The sequence below is a fragment of the Lithobates pipiens genome, unplaced genomic scaffold, assembly GCF_037356315.1.
Source record: "Lithobates pipiens isolate NorthernLeopardFrog02 unplaced genomic scaffold, aLitPip1_a1.2 Scaffold_1, whole genome shotgun sequence".
In the NCBI taxonomy this organism is placed as follows: Eukaryota; Metazoa; Chordata; class Amphibia; order Anura; family Ranidae; genus Lithobates; species Lithobates pipiens.
Genome location: NW_027507685.1, coordinates 45,241,172 through 45,264,740, shown reverse-complemented (window position 1 = coordinate 45,264,740; position 23,569 = coordinate 45,241,172). Strand labels below are relative to the sequence as shown.

The following is a 23,569-nucleotide window of genomic DNA, read 5'->3' as shown; positions in this document are numbered from 1 at the left end:
CGCAACTTTTAGGGCAAGGATTTTCCTGCCAGGCGCTCTGACATTCAGGTGATTTTGCAGATGCCCCCTGTTCATGAGACCTCTAGACAAATCATACTCGCAAAACAAGTGCTTAATCCAGCACTCAGGATAAACATTTTGCACTAAATGTTTCTCAAGTGCTGCACTACTTCAAAAGCTGCCATATCACAAATCCAGTGTTTGCAGACCCTTTTCATGTGTGTATTCGGTGTACATTGGCTAGTAGGGATGGGCGAACGGTTCGGCCCGAGCATAAGTACGGGCCAAACTTCGGTTGTTCGGATATTCTGCGAACACCGAACAATATGCAGTGTTCGGGGCAAATTTGAAAGCCGCCGGAACACCATTAAAGTCTATGGGACATTAACATGAAAAATCAAGTGTTCATTTTAAAGGCTTATATGCAAGTTATTGTCATAAAAAGTGTTTGGGGACCGGGGTCCTGCCCCAGGAGACCTGTATCAATGCAAAAAACTGTTTTAAAAAGGCTGTTTTTTGGGAGCAGTGATTTTAATAATGCTTAAAGTGAAACAATAAAAGTGAAATATAATTTTTTAAAACAGTCTTTTGCATTGATACATGTCTCCTGGGGCAGGACCCGAGTCCCCAAACACTTTTTATGACAATAACTTGCATATAAGCCTTTAAAATGAGCACTTTTGATTATTTGTGTTCGTATCCCATAGAGTTTAATGGTGTTCGTGTGTTCTGACAAATTTTTTGACTGTTCGGTATGTTCTGCTCCAAATGGGGGGGGTGTTTAGCCCATCCCTATTGGCTAGCCCCATCCGACTCGTTTCATAACATCAGACGGTCTCAGGCGCAGACCAATCTTGAAACTGGTTGCTCTAAAAGACATCCAGTGTTTAGGAATAATATTCCAGGGGTGTATTCTTCTGTTGTTGTTTTTGGTTTTATGACATTTAACATACAGTCTTCAATGCATTTACATTACCTGTTTTTATCATTTGCTCTGTAGAGTTGGGGTGGATTCAGACATTGACCATTTGGTAAGTATCAATGTTGCTTACTTGAGAATTTTTTCAAGCTATAGGCTGCTTTCAACTACGTTCACTTGTTTCAGAGCTGTGCATATCCCCTTTTAAGTGACCGCATGTGTATATCCAAGTTTTTCTCTAAATATATATTCTTTTTTTCTAAATATACTTTTTGTGCAAGACTATTATATTCTGTAGAGCTTTACAATCCGAAAATGTTCAGCATCTATTTAGGTAAATGGGCCCTGTTGTCTGTTTTTGTAGGTTTTAATGAATGCATGATTTGGAAACATTGCTTGATCAAAGGACTCTAGCCCTCATTTATCGGTGTACTGTACTTGGAAAAAGTTGTCAAATACGACGATTTTAGAATCCTCCCTCACAGGTTAAAAATAAAAAGGCAAAAGTAGGGCTGTTGTTTTTTTGTATGACAATGCACATTTTTGGTCACACAGAGTTAAAAGTAGGCCAATGGAAAATGCATAAAAAATTCATTAAGAATTCATGAAAATGCAGGCGGGCATGTGTGAACCTAGCCTTAAGAATGTCCCAGTTTATAATTAGTGGGAAGCTGTCAGCAGGTGAGGTTATAAATTTAAATACTATATATCTGTCAGGAGACGAATTCTGCCTACCTGGTGGTGTCTGGCATGGGTACTTATTGAGTCAGACACCAAAAAAGCATGCAGCATACATACATCATAAAAGTATTGCAGTTCCTTGTAATTATTCTGGTTATAGGTCAGTAAGCAGCTAGAATTTTCAGTGGTGTAAAATGGAAGCTTACATACCGCATTTATCGGTGTATAACACGCATAGGCGTACGACACGCACATTCATTTTAAGTGGGACATTTCAGGAAAAAAACTTACTTTTTAAATAAGGAACTTTGAAGAAAAATAAGGTTCAGTGCCCATTTGCAGCCTCACAAGTGCCACTAATTCCGCCTCATCAGTCCACATCAATGCAGCAGCCTCACCATTGCCGTCAAAGCAGTCTGATCGATGCCCATCTGCAGCCTAGAGGGGGTGGGATGAGCGCCAACAGATTACATACAGTGAGAATCTCCTATGATAGACAGAACAGTGGTCCAGTGGCTTCCCAGGAGATGGGACTTCCTATTACAGAGGTGGTCAAGTAAACAGGAGATTCCTGTCCCTTCCGAGGCAGCTTAAATTGAAGTATTGGTGTATGAGACGCACACACTATTTGCACCCGATTTCAAGGTTAAAAACTGCGTGTTATACGCCAATAAATGCAGTATTTATCTTATGTAAAGTGCAACTAACCTCCGATTTTATGTCATTTCGCCAATAAATAGTTATTGTGAAAAAAAACTAAAAAGATCTAGAACAGTGGTCTCTAAACTGTGGGCCAGATACAGCCCTTTTCTTGCCTGTATGCAGCCCCTGGGGCACAGTTCCTCCTACTGATATGAGGTACTATTCCTCCCATTGATGCGAGGCTCAGTTCCTCCTACTGACACTGTGGGGGACTATGCCACACACTTTCACCAATGGGACATTTTTCCTTCCATTGACACCAGTGATGGGGCACTTTTCCTTCTACTGACGCCAACAATGGGGCATAACTGCCCCCACTGACCTAAACGGGCATGATTCCTCCCACTGCCAACGATGAGGCACGATTCCTCCCACTGCCAACGATGGGGCACGATTCCTCCTACTGACCACCAAGCTTGAGACATTAAGACCCCTTTCACACTGAGGCATTTTTGAGGCGCTACAGCGCTGAAAAATAGCACCTGTAAAGCGACTGGAAAAAGCCTCAGCTGCAAACCCAGAGTGAAAGCACAAGTCCCTTTACACTGGGGCGCTGCGCTGGCAGGGCATCACAAAAAGTCCTGCTAGCAGCTTTTTTGCAGCGGTGAATACACCGCTCCTCCCCATTAAAAACAATGCTATACTGCCGGCAAAGCGCCACTGCGGCATTTTTAGGGCAGATTTAACCCCTTCTTGGCCTCTAGCAAGGGGTTAAAAACGCCCCGCTAGCAGCCAAATAACGCAGCTAAAATGACGGTAAAGCGGCGCTAAAAATAGCAATGCTTTACCGCTGACGCCCAGGGCAGCTCAGTGTGAAAGGGTTCTTACTCTAATGGTTTTTCTTCTCTCAGTGACCACAGTCCTAAAGTCGGAGGGACAGTAAAATGGCCATTTTTTACTCTTCATTTTTTTTTTTAATACAATATTTGTATTGAAAATATAAACCGTACAGAGCTCAAAATACAAGTAAATGCGGACATGGCCGCCATGGGCATCTATGATGCCTTTTGTATCTTGTTACATAAGGCACAATACAATAGGATATTAAGACAAAATAAAACAAAAGGAAGACCGATAATTCACAGGCCTCAACAAGACAATAAGTCAAGGTATGCGTATGTCCAAGTATTTTCTACAGTACATAGTAAAATATAGACTAGCGTTACGGTCATAGAAAGGTGGAATAAAAAACACCATAATGGGTAGATGTAATTCAGGCATTATACGTAAGCCAAGGTTTCCATGCTTTCTCGAAGATGGGTAATGAGTTTGATTGTAGAACTAGTATTCTTTCATACAAATAATGTTGATGGGTGCCCTTTTGTAAAGTTTGAGGACTCCTTATCTGGAACATATCTATTTTCTGAAATGGATATGTAGATAGAACACATCTATTTTATGAAAATAGATTGAGGGCTTGTCACCCAATAATCAAGGTTTGTCTCCATATTTTTCTTAAGGGATAGATCCAGACAGAGGGTTATGGTCAGTTATTATTAATATCTATTGTTATATTATTTGCAAAGTGCCAAAAAAGCAACTATAGTACAGCAGCAAAGACATGTGCAGTAAAACGGTTGTTGCTTTCGAACATTAAATCCAGATTCAAAAAATTGACTGTTAAAAAGGATTAACATAATTAGTGATGTAATTCTGCAACAATTTAACCAATTGATGTAAACAGCATGTCTGGATGGGTATGCGTGGGTGTTAGTCTGTCTGAGCATAGCATGTGCCCCCATGTTTCTGTGGGATCAAATGACTGAACACCAGCCAGGTCTTGTCACCTGATATGGATTAGAATAGTTTGCATCTATTTTATCTCTGAAATTCCTGAGAATCTGTTTTCATAGTCGGCTGATAGAACAGATTATGAAAGTCACGGTTATCTTTTCTTTTATGCCATGGCATTCTTTAGTACTGTAGACTGCTATTTAAGGGTTAAGGATGATGATGTAACATTGTGTAGTAATGGATGCCTTTGTGCTTGTTTTAGGGAATTCCTGAGAGTGAACGAAGGAGTACAAAAGCAGAGAGTGCCTGGCTTTTCAGACTGTGGTACAACTTTGATCACAAGTATCCTTGAACTTTTGTTTTGTTGAACTTTGAGCTATGCACTTCAGAGTTTCATGATCTGAATTGCTTGTTTTATTATTATTATTTTTTTTTTTCTTATACAGTCCTAAAGATGAAATGCTGTATGAGTAAAGGAACAAACATGATCTTTAGGTATCATTCACCAGGGAATTATCAATGTTTGTTTCTCTATCATTTTGTACAATGTAAACAATCACCTTTTAACCACTTATCAGCCAGGGCATTTTTGACATTTATCTCATATATGTTAAAATTACCCTTTTTTTTTTTTTGCTAGAAAATTACTTGGAACCCCCAAGCATTACATATTTTCTAAAAACAAAGGCCCTGGAGAATAAAAGGGTGGCTATTGCAATTTTTTATATCCTGTGATAATTGTGCAGTTGTTTATCAAATACTAATTTTCAGAAAAATATATACTTAAAGTGGTTGTATAGTCAATTTAGGTACTTTTACCTACAGGAAAGCCTATAATAAGGCTTACCTGTAGGTAAGAAATTTTTTTCCTAAACCTGTACCGTTTAGGAGATATTCCCCTCGCAATGCGCCGCTGACTGCAGCGACGCATGCGCACAGGGGATTCTCGGCTGAAGGTCCGGCAGACGCCGAACCCTGCCGGGAAGAAATCTCCCTTGCGCGGGAGTGACGATATGGCGGCTCTGGCCCCTCACATCGCCGGAGCTGCGATACCCGGAAGTAACGCAGAGGGAACATGTCGGCTCCCTCGGCGTGGATCAGGCCAGATGTCGGGGCCTCGTTCTAAGGCAAGTATTTCATAATGAGCTAGTATACTAGCTCATTATACCTTTTCCTTTGCAGGTGAGTTAAAAAATAAAATAAAAAATTCAGCGGGTATACAACCGCTTTAAATACATTTCAGTTAATGCAAACACCATATAATACCCAATTTTGTGATAAATTGGAAGAGATAATATTGCGCCAAGTAAATAGATACCAGACATGTTTAAAACTGTACATGCTTGTGAAATGGCAACAAACTACAGTACCCAGACGTATTCATAGGTAACACTTTAAAAGTCTTTACAAGTTGCTAGTTTATAGTTAAATATGAGCTCTGGCGATAAAATTATTGCTCCCACTCTGACGCTGGCAGCAAAACCTACCTCACATGTGTGGTGTAATCACGGTCTGCATATTCATGCAGGCCCTTTGTGTGTTTGAAATTGCAGTGGAATGGGATGCTTTTAAATGTTTTTTGATTATAATAGTAATAAGGGAACAAATGTTCCTCTACCTACTTTGTGGGCAGCTGGTCTGACTGTTTACAGCAATCCTGGGCTCCCCAGTGGAACAGTAGAGCCCTGGAATGATGGTGGGAGTGGGAGGGCCCCTTTCTGAACCTTGTAAAAGTGATAGAGTGGCTGTATACCCTATACAATAAGACCCCTTTCACACCAGGGCGTTATAGCATTAAAAATAGTGGCTGCAATCCGCCCTAAAAAATCTGCACCATTGTTTGTAGTGTGAAAGCCCGAGGGCTTTCACACGACAGTGGTGCGCTGGCAGGACGTCGGGAAAAAGTCCTGCCAGGAGCTTCTTTGGAGCAGTGAAGGAGCGGTGTGTTTACCGCTCCTCCATCGCTGCTCCCCATTGAAATCAATGGGGCAGCGCTGTAATACCGCTGGCAAAACTCTGCTATTGCGGCGTATTGCCAGCGGTTTTAACCCTTTCTCGGCTGCTAGGGGGGGTAAAAGCGCCTCGCTAGCGGCCGAAATGCACCACAAATCCGGCGGTAAAACGCTGCTAAAAATAGAGCGTTTAACCACCCACGCTTTAGGCGGTGTGGTGTGAAAGGGGTCTAAAAAATAAATACCAACAGCATAGCTGCAGTGGCCTAAGGACAGCAGCAGATAAAATAAACAAAAATGTGCAATAATGCATGCAGTCATTAAAAATGCATAATGCAGCTTGCGCATAGAAAAAGGCCCTTGAAAGACTCTGCTGTGCATCTTTAGATAATGAAAAGCATGGAAGTTTTTTTTTTTTTTTTTTTTTTTTTTTTTTATACATCTTTCAGTTAACTTGTGTGCTTCTAAATTAATTTTACATAAAACAACTCTGATACTAAATTAATCTCCTAATAAAAGGTACCCATGAAACTGCACTGTATGGTTTCTCCCAGTGACCTTTACATCACCACTGTGCCCACTGTGCTGACTGCAGCGGGGGATACATTAGATCGATATTCACAAAATAGTTGGACATTAAAAAGAAAGATACCGATTTTAAAAGGGGAAGCAGTAACTGTTTTATAACAAAGTAAAGTAATAAACAAATAAGCTTGTTTTTAGAGTGTAATTTGCCAGGACCACTTTAAGAATTGCCAAATATTAGTGTATGTACTTTTTCTTTTTAGTGATGCGGATGTTATGTAGGTTTTTTCCTTATCATGTGTAGCTATCTCAAACCTCTGTTAACGCACAGTGGACCACCCCTCACTGCAACACTTCCAAGTTGCTGTGGTCCAATTGCAAGATGCCTAACAAGTCCACAGGCCTATGAGGTAAGGCATTTTCAGTACTTGCTTTTTTCACTGTACCTACACTGTACAAGAAAATGTTATTTGTCATTAGCGCATTATGTACAAATGGTGAAACAAGTGTTTCTCTTTCGTTCATTGACACACAGCTTAATCTTGACCTTAGGGTTATATCGCCACCTTTAGGAGAGGACTAGGTAGAACACAACAAAAAACAAGCACAGTACCACCCAGGGGCAGTCCTACTGGCTGTAACCCCTCACTCTAATCCCAGCAGCTCAGTTTTTTATTTCTGCCTAGTCTAGAAGGACCTGGCTCCCTGTGGGACCAGTGGTCTTTAAAAAAAAAATTTTTTTTGCTGTTTTGGCGGCCATTTTCTTGTAGCCACGCGGGATGGTTTCTGTTAATCTGTAAGGGCGGCTGTTTAAGCCAGGAACAGCGCGAAAACGGACACAGAACATCTCATGGTTTGGAAGCAGGTAGAGCGGACAGCGGCACAGCGCAGCACCTGGGTCAGGGTGGTGAGTCCTGCAGAGGACCCTCAGTCTGTGGCAGCTAGGAGTGTAGGCAATTTTTTGTTTCTTGCCTGAGGTCCCGGGTGACAGGCGAGAGTGGGTCAGCATGGCATCAGAGGCTGGCGCTTCCTCCCCAGACACCCCTGTGATAGCAACTGGTTCCCCCGCACCTGCAGTGCCCATGGAGGCTCTGTCAGCTGTCCTGGAATCATTTGTGTCCAGTGGGCCTTTTTAGGCCCGAGACCAATGGCGGTGCATTAATCCTTTGAGGAGAGCTTCCTGAAAAAATGGACATCTCCGGTCATTGACCCTCCGGATTCTAGGTTAAATAAGGTGACCACGATTCCGGTGGAAGGGCCCCCCTCTTTCAAGGACCCTGCTGACAGAAGGGCTGAGGTAATTGCCCGGTCCATGTTTACGGTGGTGGGGTCAGTGCTTCGGCCACTATTAGCCATGGCTCTGGTGTCACAGATGCTTACTGAATGGGCTAAGTTGTTGCACCACGAGTTGGGGAAGGAACAGGTTTCCCCAGTTTGTGTGCAACTGGCAGACCAGTTGGTGTATGGCCTGTGATGCGGCCTTGGATACGGCCCCTTTGCTTTCTAGCGCCTGAGTATCAGCAGTAGTCCAAGGTGAGAGGCAGTTTGGTGCCTCGCTGGATGACATTATTAAGAATGTTACTGGGGGAAAGAGTGCTTTGCTCCCACAGTCCAGAAAGGGTAAGGAGCCACGCCGTAGGCAGGGGCCTTTTCTTTCTGCTCAGAGGCAGCTTTTTTGTCTGCCCGAGTTGGCAAGTAAGCATTCCCAGTCCGACAAGGGGCCCGCTTGGGGACAAAAGCGTCCCTGGTATGGCAAGCCGAACAAACCTGCAAACAAATCAGCTGCTGCATGAAGGTTCACCCCCGCCTGACTCTCGGGTCTGAGGTCGTCTTCGGGAGTTTGCAGTCCAGTGGACCTCTCTTCTTTCCGACCAGTGGGTCTGCCAGCTGGTTTTGTCAGGCTACAAGAGTTTTTCTTGTCCGCCAGACAGATTTTTTCCCTCCAACCTGCATCTCCTTTCCGGCCTCGTCTGGAGGCCCTGTTTGGGGCAGTACAGGACTTACTACTGCGCGGGGTGATAGTGCCTGTACCGACGTCAGAAAGGTTTCAGGGATTCTACTCCAATCTGTTTGTAATCCCGAAGAAGGAAGGGGTCCGTCCAGTCCTGGATCTCAAGGCCCTCAATTGTTTTGTGAAGGTTCAGGATGGAATTGGTTTGTTATTGAGGAATTGTCGCTGCACTTCATCAGGGGGATTTCCTGGCATCTTTGGACATCAAGGACACATACTTGCATGTATGCATCAGACACCAGAGGTTCCTGCAATTTTCGGTCGGGACGAGCACTACCAATTTGTAGCTCTTCCCTTTGGCTTAGCGATGGCTCCAAGGGCCTTCACCAAGGTGCTAGCCCCAATTCTGGCGTTGCTGTGACAACGAGGGATCGCAATTGTAGGTTACCTGGACGACCTCCTCCTGAGAGCAGCTTCTGCATCAGAACTAAGGGAGGATGTGGCGATCCCCATACAGACTCTTCAGGAGTTTGGCTGGGTGTTGAATCTCCAGAAGTGTTGCTGCTGACCCAGCGTCTGGAGTACTTGGGGTTGATTTTGGACTCCTCAGAGGCGAGAGTCTTTCTGCCTTGAAACAAACTGCAGACTCTTCAATTCACGGTGCGATTACTGATGTCCCACAGGGGGTCATCGCTGCGTTTTTGCATACGAGTTCTGGGCCTCATGGTAGCCACTTTCGAGGTGGTACCATATGCTCAATTCCACACTCGAGTCTTGCAGAAAGAGATCCTGTCCAAATGGGAAAAATCTTCGACACCCCTGGATTGTCAAATCCGGGTGAGCCAGCTAACTAGGGCTTTGCTTTTTTGGTGGCTGAGGTGCCCTGCCCTTCGCTGCTCCTCATCATTAGTCCATTGATCACGACGGACACCATCCTGACTGGCTGTGGGGGGGAATTTTGGGCATCCAGTCAGCCCAGGGTCGCTGGACGCAGGAAGAATCAATGTTCTGGCGCTTCGGGCGATCAGGCGGTGCCTCTCCACATGGTCGCAGAGGCTTCAGGGGCATCCGGTCAGGATCCAGTCAGACATCGCCATGGCGGTGGTGTATGTCAATCATCAGTGAGGGACAAGCAGCTCAGCGGCTGTGCTGGAGGTCTCGCTTCCTACAGTGGGCAGAGCGGCCCGTGCCGGCTCTGTCAAACGTATACATTCTGGGAGTATAAAACTGGCAGGCAGATTGCCTCAGTCGTCAGTTGCTGGACCAGGGGGAATGGTCACTGCATTCGGAAGTGTTTCGGCTCATATGCCTAAGGTGGGGCATAGCAAATGTGGATCTCCTGGCCTCTCGGTTCAGTCGGAAGGTGCAGGGGTTTGTGGCCAGGTCAAAGGATCCCTGGGTGGACACGTCAGATGCATTGGTGGCCCGATGGGGGCATTATGGGCTGATTTATGCCGTTCCCCCTCTCAGGCTCCTCTCTCGTCTGCTACGCAGAGTGGAGGCTGTGGGGATTCCGGTGATTCTGATTGCCCCAGACTGGCCTCGACGTCCTTGGTACGCCGACATAGTACGAATGGTGGCGGATGTTCCTTGGTGGCTGCCGATGCAGGAGGACCTTCTGTCGCAAGGTCCGATACTCCACCCTGCTTTGCTGTCGCTGGTTTTAACGGCATGGCTGTTGAAAGCCAGGTGCTGAGGGACCGAGGATTGTCTGCTTTGGCAATTTCCACTATGCTGAGTGCGTGGAAGTCTTCTTCCTGGAAGATTTATCTTTGCATGTGGAAGGCCTACATCTCCCTGTGTGTGGCGTTCACATACATATTCAGTTTCCAGCATCCTGCTGTTTTTGCAGTGAGGAGTGGATCAGAAGCTTGTATTAAGTACCAGTAAGGGGCAGATATCAGCTTTGGCTGTCTTTTTTTTTTTTTTTTTTTTCCAGCGACCCTTGGCGACTCACTCATTGGTGCGTACGTTTGTTCAGGGGGTTCGGGATGTGGCTCCTCCGGTACGCCCTCTGCTGGCCCCGTGAGATCTGAATCTGGTGATCTCAGTGCTTCAGAAACTGCCGTTTTGAAAATATTAGGGAGGGAAAGACTCTCAACACTGCTTCAATTACAGACCTATAGCTTTGCTCAACATTGATCTGACATTATTTGCCATGGACCTCTTCTTTGACATGCATTAAATAATTTCCTGATGTTATCGTAAAAATAAAGAAATGAGCCATTGCTGCTTACCAATCCTTAGCCGGAATGACGGCTACAGCATGGTCGGATAATTCTGGGAGTGCTATAACGTCCTCCCAGATTCGTGCTCCAGCACGAACATTGCCAGGTGGCCAATGACAGCGGCCCTTTACCATGGGATCGCTCCGTCCAATGACGGAATGATCAATTGTCAACAAGCCGGCTTATGCCCAGTTCAGCTCTTCCCCCTTCTCTGTACCGATCAGTACAGTGTACGAGGAGAGGGGGCGATAGAGTGCAGCAGCGATGTGGGCTTGATCTGAAGTGCCCACAGTGCTGATCTGTGCCAATTCCTGCCTCATCCATCCCCATCCATAGCTCATTTATGCCTCATCCGTGCCACATCAGTGCCACTACAGTGTAGAGTGGTGTGTAATGGGTAGTCAAATTAAATTTGAAATGTATGCCCTTAGAACACCTGATGGTGCTTCCTGCATATTGGGACTCTGTATGTGTCCAGGCTGTGTAAAAGTCTCACATGTGGTATCACCATACTCTAAAGGAGTAACAGAATGTGTTTTGGGGTATCATTTTTGCTATGTGTTAGAAATGTATAAATTGACAACTTTGTGTGTATTAAAAAAATAAAATAAAAAAAAAAGCGTTTTCATTTTCTTTCCACATTTTCCAAAAACTTGTGGGGAAAAAAAATGACCTGTTCAAAAGACTCATTATGCCTCACAGAATATACGTTTCTTTACAAAATGGGGTAGTTTTTTTGGCCATTTCCATTCATGGTGCTCCAGGGCCTTGCTCCCTGCATGTTGGGCCTCTGTATGTGTTTAGGCTGTAAAAGTCTTGCATGTGGTATCGTCATACTCAGGAGGAGTAGCAGAATGTATTTTGGGGTGTAATACGTGGTATGCATATGCTGTGTGGAAGAAATTACCTGTTAATATGACAATTTTGTGGGGGGGGGGATTTTTTTTCATTTTTGCAAAGAATTGTGGGAGAAAATTACAATTCAAAAAACTGACCATGCCTCTTACCAAATACCTTGGAATGTATACTTTCCAAAAAGGGGTCATTTGGGGGGTGCTTGTACTTCCCTGGCTTGTTAGTGTCTCAAAAAATTAGATAGACCATCGGTACATCATGTGTGATCAATTTTCAGTGATTGGCACCATAGCTTGTAGACTCTAACTTTCACAAAGACCAAATAATATACACTGATTTGGGTTATTTTTTACCAAAGATATGTAGCAGTATAAATGTTGGCCAAAATTTATGAAGAAAAATTTACTAAAATGTATTTTTTTACCAAATTTTCAGTCTTTTTTTTATTTATAGCACAAAAAATAACCCAGTGTTGATTAAATACCACCAAAAGAAAGCTCTATTTGTATGGAAAAAAGGACAGCAACTGAATGTGTACAGTGTTGCATGACTGAGTAAATGTCATTCAAAATGTGAGAGCACTGAAAAATTGGTCTGGTTAGGAAGGGAATTTAAGTGCCCAGTGGGCAAGTGGTTAAGTTCTAAACTTAAGATAATTTCCATATCTCTTGTAGAACCAAGAACAGTTAAAGGATGACGACTCTGACCTCATATTAAATGATGGTGACATAAGCTTAACGTACGGCGACACAACAGTGAGCACAGAATCTACAGCTTCAAGACGAGGTGTTGGGAACAGCACAGAAGATGGAATAGATCGAGAGTTAACCTGTGGGGATCATGAACTTGTCTTAAGAGGAACACGTCTGGTCATGGATGAGTGTGAAGTGCCAGGAAACCTGCAAGTTACCAGGAGGCCAAGTCCAATGTAGATTTTGTTTTTTGCATTTTTCATGGGGGAAGGGTTGTACTGTAACATTTTTGTGTGTTTTTTTTTTTTTTTATTCTGCCAGTATGTTGTACTACCTACTGCATGGCTCCGATTGTCTGAGCTGCATAAACTCTATTTAAATAGCATCAAAAATGAATCCTATTTTGATGCTGCTTCTGAAGATCACATTTTGTTTTGGGAAACTCGTCTGATTTCACTTTAAGTGAAGCCGTTCAACAAAGTGTAGCGATCCCACACAATGCTGTATGGGCGGATATCACAACCCTCCCAGCTTGTTATGTGAAAAGAATCACCAAGGTTTTATTCTGTTACTTGAAATATTACTTGGATTTAATTTATATGTCAACTTTTGACTGTTAATTGAAGGAATTTGTTTTATACTTTTATTATAATCTTCACTTCTATTTCAGCATTGTTTTGAAGAGCAAGGTTTTGCTTCTCCTTTTTTCTGCAGCAGTTTCACAGGTAATCTAGCCGATAAAAGGAAAGTTTCATCCAGCATGTGGTGCAAGGGCAAACATGTTATAAGTGAAGCCTGGGCTGCTTCGGTGCATACTAAAATAAAAAGGTACCACTCTGCAGTACAGAAGCCATATAATTGTCTTTATGGTGGATCACTGTTGATTATTTGGGCTTAGGTATGGAGATGCTAGCTCTCAATAGGCATGTTTAAATGTGTTGGCATGATATTAGTTCCAGTTGTGCTAGTAAGTGACAACAGATTTGAAATAAATGGAGTGGTGTTCTGTGAGCCTATGATGTTAACAGACTGGGTGGCACCATGGTGAGAGGGCATGCACATACATGAAAGTATAATAGCATGCCCCCGCCTTAGTCTGCGTGTACTCATTTTTGGTGGGTACAGATTGTTAAAATTTAATTTTTTTCAGTTGTGGAACTGAAATGTCTAGCACTAATCACATACTGCATACTCCAAGTTCTCCTGCAGTCTACAGTCTATACTCTGGCCTCCTTATCAGATGATTTCTCATAAACCTCTGTAAGGAAGTCTGTGTACTGGAAACATGAGTAGAACTACTCAATAAAGGATGTTTAGATGGCCGAATTGGGGGGTAGGATGGCAGATTAAGCTTGGCATACATGGCCTGAAATCCCCCATCCACACTAAACAGCGTGGATGGATAAATAAATAAAAAATTTTCTGTTAAAAAAAATCAAACCCCAAAAAAAACAGCATGGATGGCGGAATCTCCACTTTCAGCTATTTTATTCAGAAGCTGTGGCACCCTCGGCTGTTTGAATGCAGTGGCACTGTTTGGTAGCCTCCTTTTTTAAATTATTTTTGTCTTCTACTTTATTTTTTCTCACTATTGGTCACTTCGTTCTCCTCTTTGTATCCTTTTTCCTGCCGCCTCCTTTTTTTTATTGTGCCACATTGCCTTCTGTTATCTTAGGCCTTGGCTTCAATTATTAAACCACCAATTGCTTATTCATTAAACTACTTGAGAAGCATATGTTCTAACCAGTAATTTTTCTACCCTTAAAAGTGTAATGTTAACTATGATTCTATCCCATGTTCACGTCCATTTTCTTACACTGAAATGGCATTATTTTTGTTTCTCCCTCATTTTGTAAAATCAATAAAGATATATCTGCCTCTAAATACAGTGGCACTGCCAAACAGTGACTTAATCTGAGAGGATGCAGTCCTTGTTCGGCTGTTAATTTTTCACCCACCTCAGTTGATCTTTAAATTGACTTTTGACAAGCTGGGTGTTGTTTGCAGGGCCTCCCAAGGCTCAAGTTTCTTATGATTCAGCAGGCACCAGACCAAATGCATGCTATTTTTGGGCAGCCTTCAAATAATTCTCTGAAATTCTCTTTTAAAATGTTGTTCATTGACTTGTTCCTTGTCAATAATCAAGTCAGGATTTATGTGTGATTTTTGTTTCTTAAAAAAAAAATAAAAGTCTGTGTCAGTAGAAAGGACACGTATATTTTAATATTTGGAGCCAAAAGTTATAAGATGCTTTCAAAGCCAGAGTTTATTTTTAAGTGTGCATTCCACAGACAAATGTTGCGACATCACATAACCACTTCCAAACTCCCTTTTTTTCCCCCCTAAGACTTTGTTTGCTTTTCAGAGTTGTACTGTATTACTCTTACAATCTGAATTGATATCAGATTATGTATTGTTACAATAACAGGCCCTATTCTCTTCTAAAGAGAAGTAGCCACAAGTTACTTAAACTATAATTCCAACCTAACACTAAAGCTCAGCAGGGACTGGCCAAATTTTGATCCATGTATGGGCACTCTGGTTGTACAGAAGTTGATCTACGAATTGACTTCTGTACAACTAACCTGTCAGGTTTTTCCCAATTGATCAGTTCCACTGGTTGTAGCCGGCAGCACTGATTATTGTATTCTGATGGTGGGGGAAGTCTCCCTACTGTCAGAAAACAATAGCACAGGGGGAGTGAATCCCCATCCACATCAAATGTGTGAATGGGGAAATCGGATAATTTTTTGTTTTTTTTCATTCAACCCACTGGTTGAATGAAAAAAAAAAAAAGTAATGCATGGGCTGCTTACTTGCCTTTAAAAATGTCCCCTCCTTCCTTCCTGCTACCTCTGCTGCCTAACCTGTATTGATTTGAGCTCAATAGCCATTAGAAAATCAAACAAACATTCCTAAAACTAAAAATTTCAAAGATCCAGTACCATATGGCATTAGTCACCGACCTAAAACAGTTATTTACTTATCAGGTTTCCTAGTACCTGATATACTCGTGATAGTTACTTGCTAGGTAATGAAGCTGAAATTGGGATGAAAGCCCTGGAAAGTTGCACCATTAAACAAATCGGTAGTGGCAGCTCCCTTGTTTCTGTCCTAACAACAGATTCATTTTAAATCTAATACTAAAATATGCATCGCAATAGCATCAATAGTGCTATGATCCTGAAAGTGACATAAGCCAAAACAGTTCATAGTAACAAGCCTGTCAAATTATGGCCATTTTAAACCTCTGAACAGTAAACCTATATGCAGGCTATGAGCATTCAAGTATTTAAGCATTCATATAGCTGAACTCCGAATAAAGTAAAATCTGGCTCCCCGCCTACTTCTACACAAGATATATTAATAGTTTAGTCAACAGGTATGTAAAACTTGCCTTGTGCCCTGGTTCTTCAGCAGCCGGCACTCCGGTCTTCTATGCTTCCATTGCAGAATGTGGACAAGCCCTAGACATGATCATGTTCAGTGCAGGAATTGTGGTGGCTGTTGGTCCTGCATTGTACATGACAACATCAGAAAGATCAGTGACATGGAATGACTATATGGGACGAGTCATCACCACTGAAACTAATGGGAAAGAAGCCTGCAGGACTATAGAGTAAGTTAAGTAATCCTCTTTTCGAGCCCACATAGGCTAAATGAGCAATATAGCCTACATATACAACAGGTTCTCAGAGGGGAGAGCTTGCAGCTAAATAAGTCAGCAAAATCTTGCTTTATAGCTTATATGCTGCTTATTTAGAATATAGAAATATATATTCTCATAAAGAAAAAACTTGAATGTACATGGCCTTGGGTAAAGGTTCACTTTTTGGCTGCACCATGGCTATAGCACTGCTTAAAGGAAAAAAAAAATGTACTGCACATTTTATAAAGCACATCGGTGTGCTTTACAGATTTGCTCGAGCTCCACTAGCTTTGGGACTCTATAGCCAGCGGCAAGCTCTGTGAACAAAAAGTCACATAACTAGCTCTCTGCTCTGTTAAGCAGAAAGCACTCCATGGGGCTTCACCAGCTACACACGTTGTCCAAGTTTTATGAATAGAATGTGCTGCAATGTGTGTAGTGCAGTGGTGCATGATGCCATGCACTAATATGCTTTTAATGATCTGAAATCTAAATGTTTCTAGCACTTCACTAAAGTATTTTACAGTATTTTGTATTTGTCTGTCCTAATTAGAGAGACCCTCTCTAAAGTGGGGTCTACACTAGTAGAATTTCATTCAACATTTTTAATTTTAAGAACGCTGTAAGAATGTTCATTTTTCTAATCATTATTGGGGACTAAATCGACTTGTTTTTGACCATAGTGTTGAAGAAATTGGAAGGAGCATAATGGAATATTTTTCTCCACTGTACGAATTAACCGCTTGCAGTTGCGGCAACATGGCTCGGCTGAGCGAATCGCTGTCATGTTATGTGGCTTCTTTTTGCACCTGTCGATCGCCCCCAGAGCCGATGCGATTGCCTGGCGGTCGCGAACGCTCGTGATACGGCAAGAACCGCTATCTCTGTGTGTAAACACAGAGATTCCTGTTCTCTGAGGAGAGAGGACACATAGATCGTGTTCATACTTTGTAGGAACACACTATCTCTTCCCCTAGCAAGTCCCATCCCCCCCTTCAGTTAGAACACGTAGCAGGGAACGCAGTTAACCCCTTAATCGCCCCCTAGTGTTGACCCCTTCACTGCCAGTGACCTTTTTACAGTAATTTATGCATTTTTATAGCACTGATAAACACCAATGGTCCCCTAAAAAAAAAAAAAAAAAAGTGTCAAAATTGTCCGATGTGTCTGCCATAATGTCAGTCACAATAAAAATTGCAGATCGCAGCCATTGCTAGTAAAAAAAATAATAAAAATGCTATAAATCTATCCCTTATTTTGTAGACACTATAGCTTTTGTTACCAAAAATATGCGGAAGACTACATATCTGACTAAACTGAGAAATTAGCTTTTTTGGGTGGATGTTTATTATAGCAAAAAGTACAAAATATTGTGTGTTTTTTTTTTTTCAAAATTGTCGCTCCTCTTTTTTGTTTATAGCGCAAAAAATAAAAACCGCAGAGATCATCAAATACCACCAAAAGAAAGCTCTATTTGTCGGAAAAATTTAAATTTTGTTTGAATACAACGTCGCTCGACCGCGCAATTGTCAGTTAAAGCGACGCAGTGCCAAATCTCAAATGTCCTGGTCATTCAGCAGCCAAATCTTCCGGGGCTAAAGCGGTTAACAGTGTATGTAGTTTTTGTTCGGTAAAGTCCATTCATTACAAAATTTAATGTTAAAAACAAACTACTTTTGAACAACACTTGAGAATACTGAGAATTTTTGTCTTGTAAGGATAGCTATCACAAGGACAGGAGTCCCACAACAAAGAATCAGACATTAGTTAAAGTGGTTGTAAACCTAGTTGCACCAATTGTACCTACAGGTAAGCCTGTAATAAAGGCTTACCTGTAGGTACTGGAAATCACTTTTAAACCGGCCTGCTTGTGCTGTTTCTTCAGCAGCCATGCCATGACACCATTGCGGCTCTGGCCAAAACCAGCGCTGGAGTCTGCGAACCCAGAAATAACTCAGGGAGACATGTCGCCGGTCACATCAGTGTGCGGGGCCACTACAACAATTTTGATCCAAGGTAAGTATTTCATAATGAGCTAGTATGCGATGCATATTAGCTCATTATGGCATTACCTTGCAGGGTTTGTTTTGTTTCTTTTTTCTTTTTATTTTTTAGGGTTTATAACCACTTTAAAGGATATGTTCACTTTTTGTAACACGTTACACCCATATTCAGGGTGTAACATGCTACAGATGCACCAGCCCCTGCACCCCCAAATCCCTTGTTTTCACAGTGAGTGGGGGATCTTCTCCTCCCACTCGCTGTTGCAATCTAGAAGAAACAGTGTAAACTACAAGTATTGACAGCCTTTTTGGCTGTTGGCTTGTAGTTCTCAAAAAAAAATACCAGAGTGCTATTGAGCACTGTAGGTAGTTCATTGAGCTTCCTGTCAGACTGTAACTGCCTGCCTGTACCAATCGGACACAGCTGCACAGATAGTCTGCAGGACCCTAGCATTACACCCACCATCTGCTGATTGTAGGTGCAATGCTTTACAGGCTCCTAATAAAAAAAATGCTTTTTTTTTTACCTACAAAAAAAATTTGCATTTATCATTTTCTTGTAAAGGTGCACTTATCCTTTAAACCTGGACAGAAGTTCTAACCTCTTCCTAGTCTATTCTCCAAGTTTTTTGCTGCAGGTCTGTTTTTAAACTGATAGCAGTAAACATGTTTGCATGTTATCTGATCAGTTAAGCCGCGTACACACGGGCGGACTGTATGGCCAACTTAGTCCGTCAGACAATCCGACGGACAGTCCGTCCTACTTTTGAATGAACGGACTTGACCACACACGGATGCACAAACAGTCCGTCGAAAGTTTGCGCGATGACGTGTACAGCACGTACGACGGGACTAGAAATAGGAAGTCCAATACACAGCAATGCAACCTTTCGCCGTGTAAATCCTTTCTGAGCATGCGCCATACTTAGTCCGTCGAACTAGCCTACTCACGAGCGGATTGTCCGCTGAAACCAAAGTACGACGGACAATATTACGGAAATTCCGAAATACTTAGTCCGCCAGACTGCACGCTGAAAAAGTCCGCTGAACCCCACACACGAGCGGACTGTCTGCTGAAATGTGTTTAGACGGACTAAGTTGGCCAGACAGTCCGCCCGTGTGTACGCGGCTTTAGATTACAAACTAAACAGTGACTGCATCTCCAGGTGGTAACTTCTAAATAAAAGAACCGTTAAAGTTTTACTTCAATAAGCGCCATCCCACCACAAATTCAATCGGGGCCACTCTAAAAGTTTAACCCCTTTCCTAGCTAATCGCCCAATTTTATATTTAAATTAAAAATTAAAATCTCTCCATGGTCACATGCCACAAGTCTTCTGTCTTTTGGAATTTCAATTGGGAGGGTCCTTCAGGTTTCCTTGTCACTCCCTGGTCATTTACGTTTGGCTGCCCATCAGGGTTTTGAAGATTCAAGCAGGGTGCTGATGTCGCAATGAGACCAAACCAGTCAGTTGCACTGATGGACTGTAGTGATGAATAACCCATCTTCGCTCCCAGAGGCGGGGCGCTAGTGAAGATCATGTGACCAGAGGATCCAGGTGTTTAAAACAGGGTTTCAAAAGGGTTTTTAAAAAACAAAAATGGTGAGGAAGGGTGGTGTTCAAATTTAACCAGAGTTTGGGCTCCTCCAACTTGCAACACTGCTTGATCTGATACTTCAGTCCTCAAAATTCTGAGTTTCTGAAAGTCAGTACTCCTGTGGCATGCATGCCTAGCTCCATGCAAACACAAAGGCACCAAGGGCTACAGGGGAGTGGTTGTCCTATACCCAGAGATTTCTTCATTTTTTTTTTTTTTTTTTTTTTTTACTTGACATTTGAGGGAGCAGAGTGATGTGCAGGTAGGAGCGGGCACCTTTTAAGATGTTTAATATAAAGCTTGGTTACTTTTATTTAGTAGTCCATATGTAGTCATGCTGTGCCTACAATTTTTAAAGTGCCATTTCTTACTTCACATACTTGTTCTGTTGTCTAAAGTCTTTGATAGACCAGAGTTGTAGTTTGTATTTTAGCAAATGGGATTTAATCTTACTTTTTCAAAGGGCTTTTGTATCCAGTTTTCTGAAACTACAACCATCTGTGTTGCATTTACAGATTCGATTTATTCCTTTTACTTTTTTCATACTGTTCTGGAAGAAATAAATGTAGAATTTAGAAACTTAGGGCATCATGGCCATATCTTCTTTAGAGACTGTTCAGTGTGGCAATGTCCTTTTAGGTACACTTTTTAGATTGTAAATGTAAATGCTTGTAGCTGTGCAAAGCTGAAATAAGGCTAACCACTAAATAGAGAGTTGAAAGAAATATTGCATATAGAAACTGTCCAACAAAGGATTTGTAATCCTGTGCAGTCAGTTTTGTGACCCAGGCACACCTGCTATACAGCAAAGCCACAGCTACTGGACCCTGCTCATTAGGTTGGTAATGAACACTGTTCCCTAACATACTCTGGACTACTGTTTGGACAAGGAAAGAGCAACAGCATTCTGACGAGGGCTTTCCTTGGCTCATTCTGCTCTCCTCCTGTTTGTGTTCCCTGTCAGCACATGTACATGCAGCAGAAACTGATTGGCCCCTAGTCCTGGCCCTGCCTTTTTCAGTCAGGGTGCTTCTATGGAGTAGACTGCAGGAGGCAATTGGGCCAAATTTAGGTACTTGAGAAATTGTATTTATTATGTGTATAATAATTTATAATGGATAAACTCGATTCATTGATTTTTTTTTATTATTATTTTTATAACCTATTCCGTTTTGAGTTTGGCTTTGAACTTCAGTATTCTTTCCCACATTAGCCATGCTGTGCACTATCTGAAATCTGCAAATATGTATGTCAGATGTATGATGATCTTACATTTTGTTTTGTCTGTTTTTTCATACACTACCTTACAATACACTGCCAATTGCTTGTGTATGTGTGTGTTTATTTTATTTGTATATTTACTGACTCTGTACGTACATGTATAATCCTGTATTTATCTAGCACCTGTTTTTCAAATTTAGAATTGCTTTTTATGTGCTTTATAACTAGAAAATGTATTTTGCTTTTGTTTACCCTACTTAAACTACGTTTTTATTATCATTCAACTAAAAATGTGTGTGTATATATATATATATATATATATATATATATATATATATATATATATATATATATTTCTTTACTAGCTGCAATTGCCAGCTACCGAACAAATATAGACATGCAGAAAGAATGTTATCCATGAGCTTTTTCTGAATTTTTTGTCGTCCATGTTGGAATTGGAATGGGCTGGTTTTTAGTTCCTTAAACACATTAAGGGTTTGTTGATTACATAGATCATGTGTGCGTAATGTATATGTGTTGGCATGCATTTTTTTTTCAATAAAACTGCAATGCATTTTTTAAATTCCTTGCACTGCAGTTTTTTTTTTTTTTTTTTTTTTTTTTTTTTTAACCTGTATGTTTTCTATGTGCAGCAGCATGTTGCAATGCATTAACGTTTTGCCTCCATGCTCTGCACAAGAATACCTGTGCTACTTTTTTTTTTTTTTTTTTATGATCTTACCAAAGCAGGGCATTTGCAAAAACTGAAATAGGAAGTAATACCCTTTGTCCTGTCTGTCTTCCCAACACTGTTGGTGTGCATGTACCCTAAAGTGTCAGTTCACAATTTTTATATTATAATTATTTTGGGTAGATACTAGTTAGTGCACTTAAACCCTATGTTCCTACATCTCATTAGGAATGAGTACTTTCATCTCTGGTCTTTTTCAATCAATTACATTTATCTAATGTAAGATGGATTTAGGATTCATCCACAGAAACCCACTGCTTGTTTCAGAAAGTGGATATTGCTAGGAGTTAAGTTGCTGGTATCTTGCAGAGGTATCCAAGAGGTATCAGAAACTGAGTGATTAATTCACCCAGCTTCCCCAAAAATGCAAAAGTTTCATCTTTGAAACTGTTTTTATTTTAATTGTATTTTTTTTAGCCTTTATTAATACAGGGTGTAAACTGACAGCCGCCACATAATAATTTCCTGTCGCATCTTCATGGCAGCATACACTCTGGGTTGTGACTCCGCCCCCACAACCCGATAGGATCACATAGCTATAAGATGACGATACGGCCCCCGCCCAGGTATTCTATTACTTTTCCTCACCTGTTGGACCGCAGGGATCATCGCCCTCTTACCGCTTCGCCCCAGCCAAGTTCTAGCCTCTCCTGAGTGGAAGTCCTTGCCGGTACAGCCTCTAAAGGAAGCTAAATGGAAGGAACCCCACTCTGGTGATCTCAGGGGTATTTTTACTTTTTCTCCACAGCACTTTTAAAGCGTTACTAGGCTCAAGCATTGTTACTGCAACCGCATAAGTAAGCCTTAAACAGGCTGAAGGCATGTCAGTACTTTAACTTATAAGCCTTAAACAGGCTTTGTTACCTGCAGTGGTCTCTAGCCTTTTTTCGGTATCCCTGTGTTGTTTTTTTTTCTTCCCCTACTTTCTTGAAAGTTTGTCTGGGCCCTGTAGTCCCACAGCTCTGCCGCCGCTTACCACGCATCCTGGTGCCTCCTGGCATGCGCAGTACGCAGTTTGGGCATCTTTGTTTTTGTCCAGCTTCCAAGATGGCGCCGGCCGCATCACGGGGCTACTGCGCATGCACGAGCAGGAAGTGATTCCGGCGCAAAATTTAAAGGGGAAAACTGTTTCTTTACCTGTCACTGCCTTCTCCTGTAGCAGAAATGTTTTTTTTTTTCGCTTCATGCTTCTTTTCTTTCTGCCTAATCTCCTCCTCTTACTCTCATATTACCTATCTTTCTTAGGCTTCCTCTATTCCCTGTTCATGGAGACCACTGCCTCAGCAGATCACCATCAGCTTGATAGGTAAGAGGGGTGGATTGACTGGTTAGTAAGACGATTGAAAAAGAGAGCAGGATACCACTAACGCTACATAAATGATTAGCCCCGGCAGAAAGGCGCAGAGAGTCCTCCCGTAGGAGGAGTCATTCTGGTCACAGATACAGACACTCATGCCACGGAAGGAGTCATTCAGGCCGCAAAGGGAGTCGCAGGAGGAGTCGCTCCAGGTCCCGTTCAGGACGTAGCCACTCCCACCCCAGAAGATCTCCTGCACACAGGCATCGGTCGCCAGCACAGCACTCCCGTCCATCCGGAAATGTCTGCTGGATATGCGGGGCCTTGGCTCTTCCGGACAAACTGGCTTGTCGCAGGTGCTATGATGAAGCCACCAGAGAAAAGGAGCAAGAGCCCAGAGTGAGGATCGCTTTATCCCTAAAGTAGCATCCTCGTTCCACTTTAACCAGGAAATCAACCTACCACCTCTTGTCACGGACCAAGGCGATCCTCACCCTCTAGATGTCAAAGGCAACATACTGGAATACCTCTCAGTATCCAAATCCATTAGGAAGTTAGAAAACCTCTACATCATTCCACACAGCTTTAGGAAAGGTCAAGCAGCGTCAGCCCGCACCATTGCATCATGGCTGGTAAAAACCATTAAAGCCTATTCGTCAAGTGCTTTGCAAATTCCTGAGGACCTAAGGGCCCATTCCACCTGGGCAGTGGCCACCTCTTGGGCAGCCTATTGTAGGGTCTTGGCGGAAACCATCTGCAGGGCAGCCATGTGGTCCTCTATGAACACCTTCATATCTCACTACAAGGTGG

General features: G+C 42.3%; 1 protein-coding gene across 1 annotated transcript in view; it reads left to right on the top strand.

The window, feature by feature from the left end:
* SLC9A6 (solute carrier family 9 member A6) overlaps positions 1-20,820 on the top strand; it is a 117,211-nt gene extending 96,391 nt beyond the window's left edge. The window contains exons 13-16 of the mRNA XM_077491081.1: positions 1,001-1,031; positions 4,299-4,378; positions 6,818-6,923; positions 12,222-20,820. Coding sequence (XP_077347207.1) covers positions 1,001-1,031; positions 4,299-4,378; positions 6,818-6,923; positions 12,222-12,479 — 475 coding nt within the window. The 3' untranslated portion in view covers positions 12,480-20,820. The remainder of the gene's footprint in view (positions 1-1,000; positions 1,032-4,298; positions 4,379-6,817; positions 6,924-12,221) is intronic.
* Positions 20,821-23,569: the final 2,749 nt, after the last annotated feature.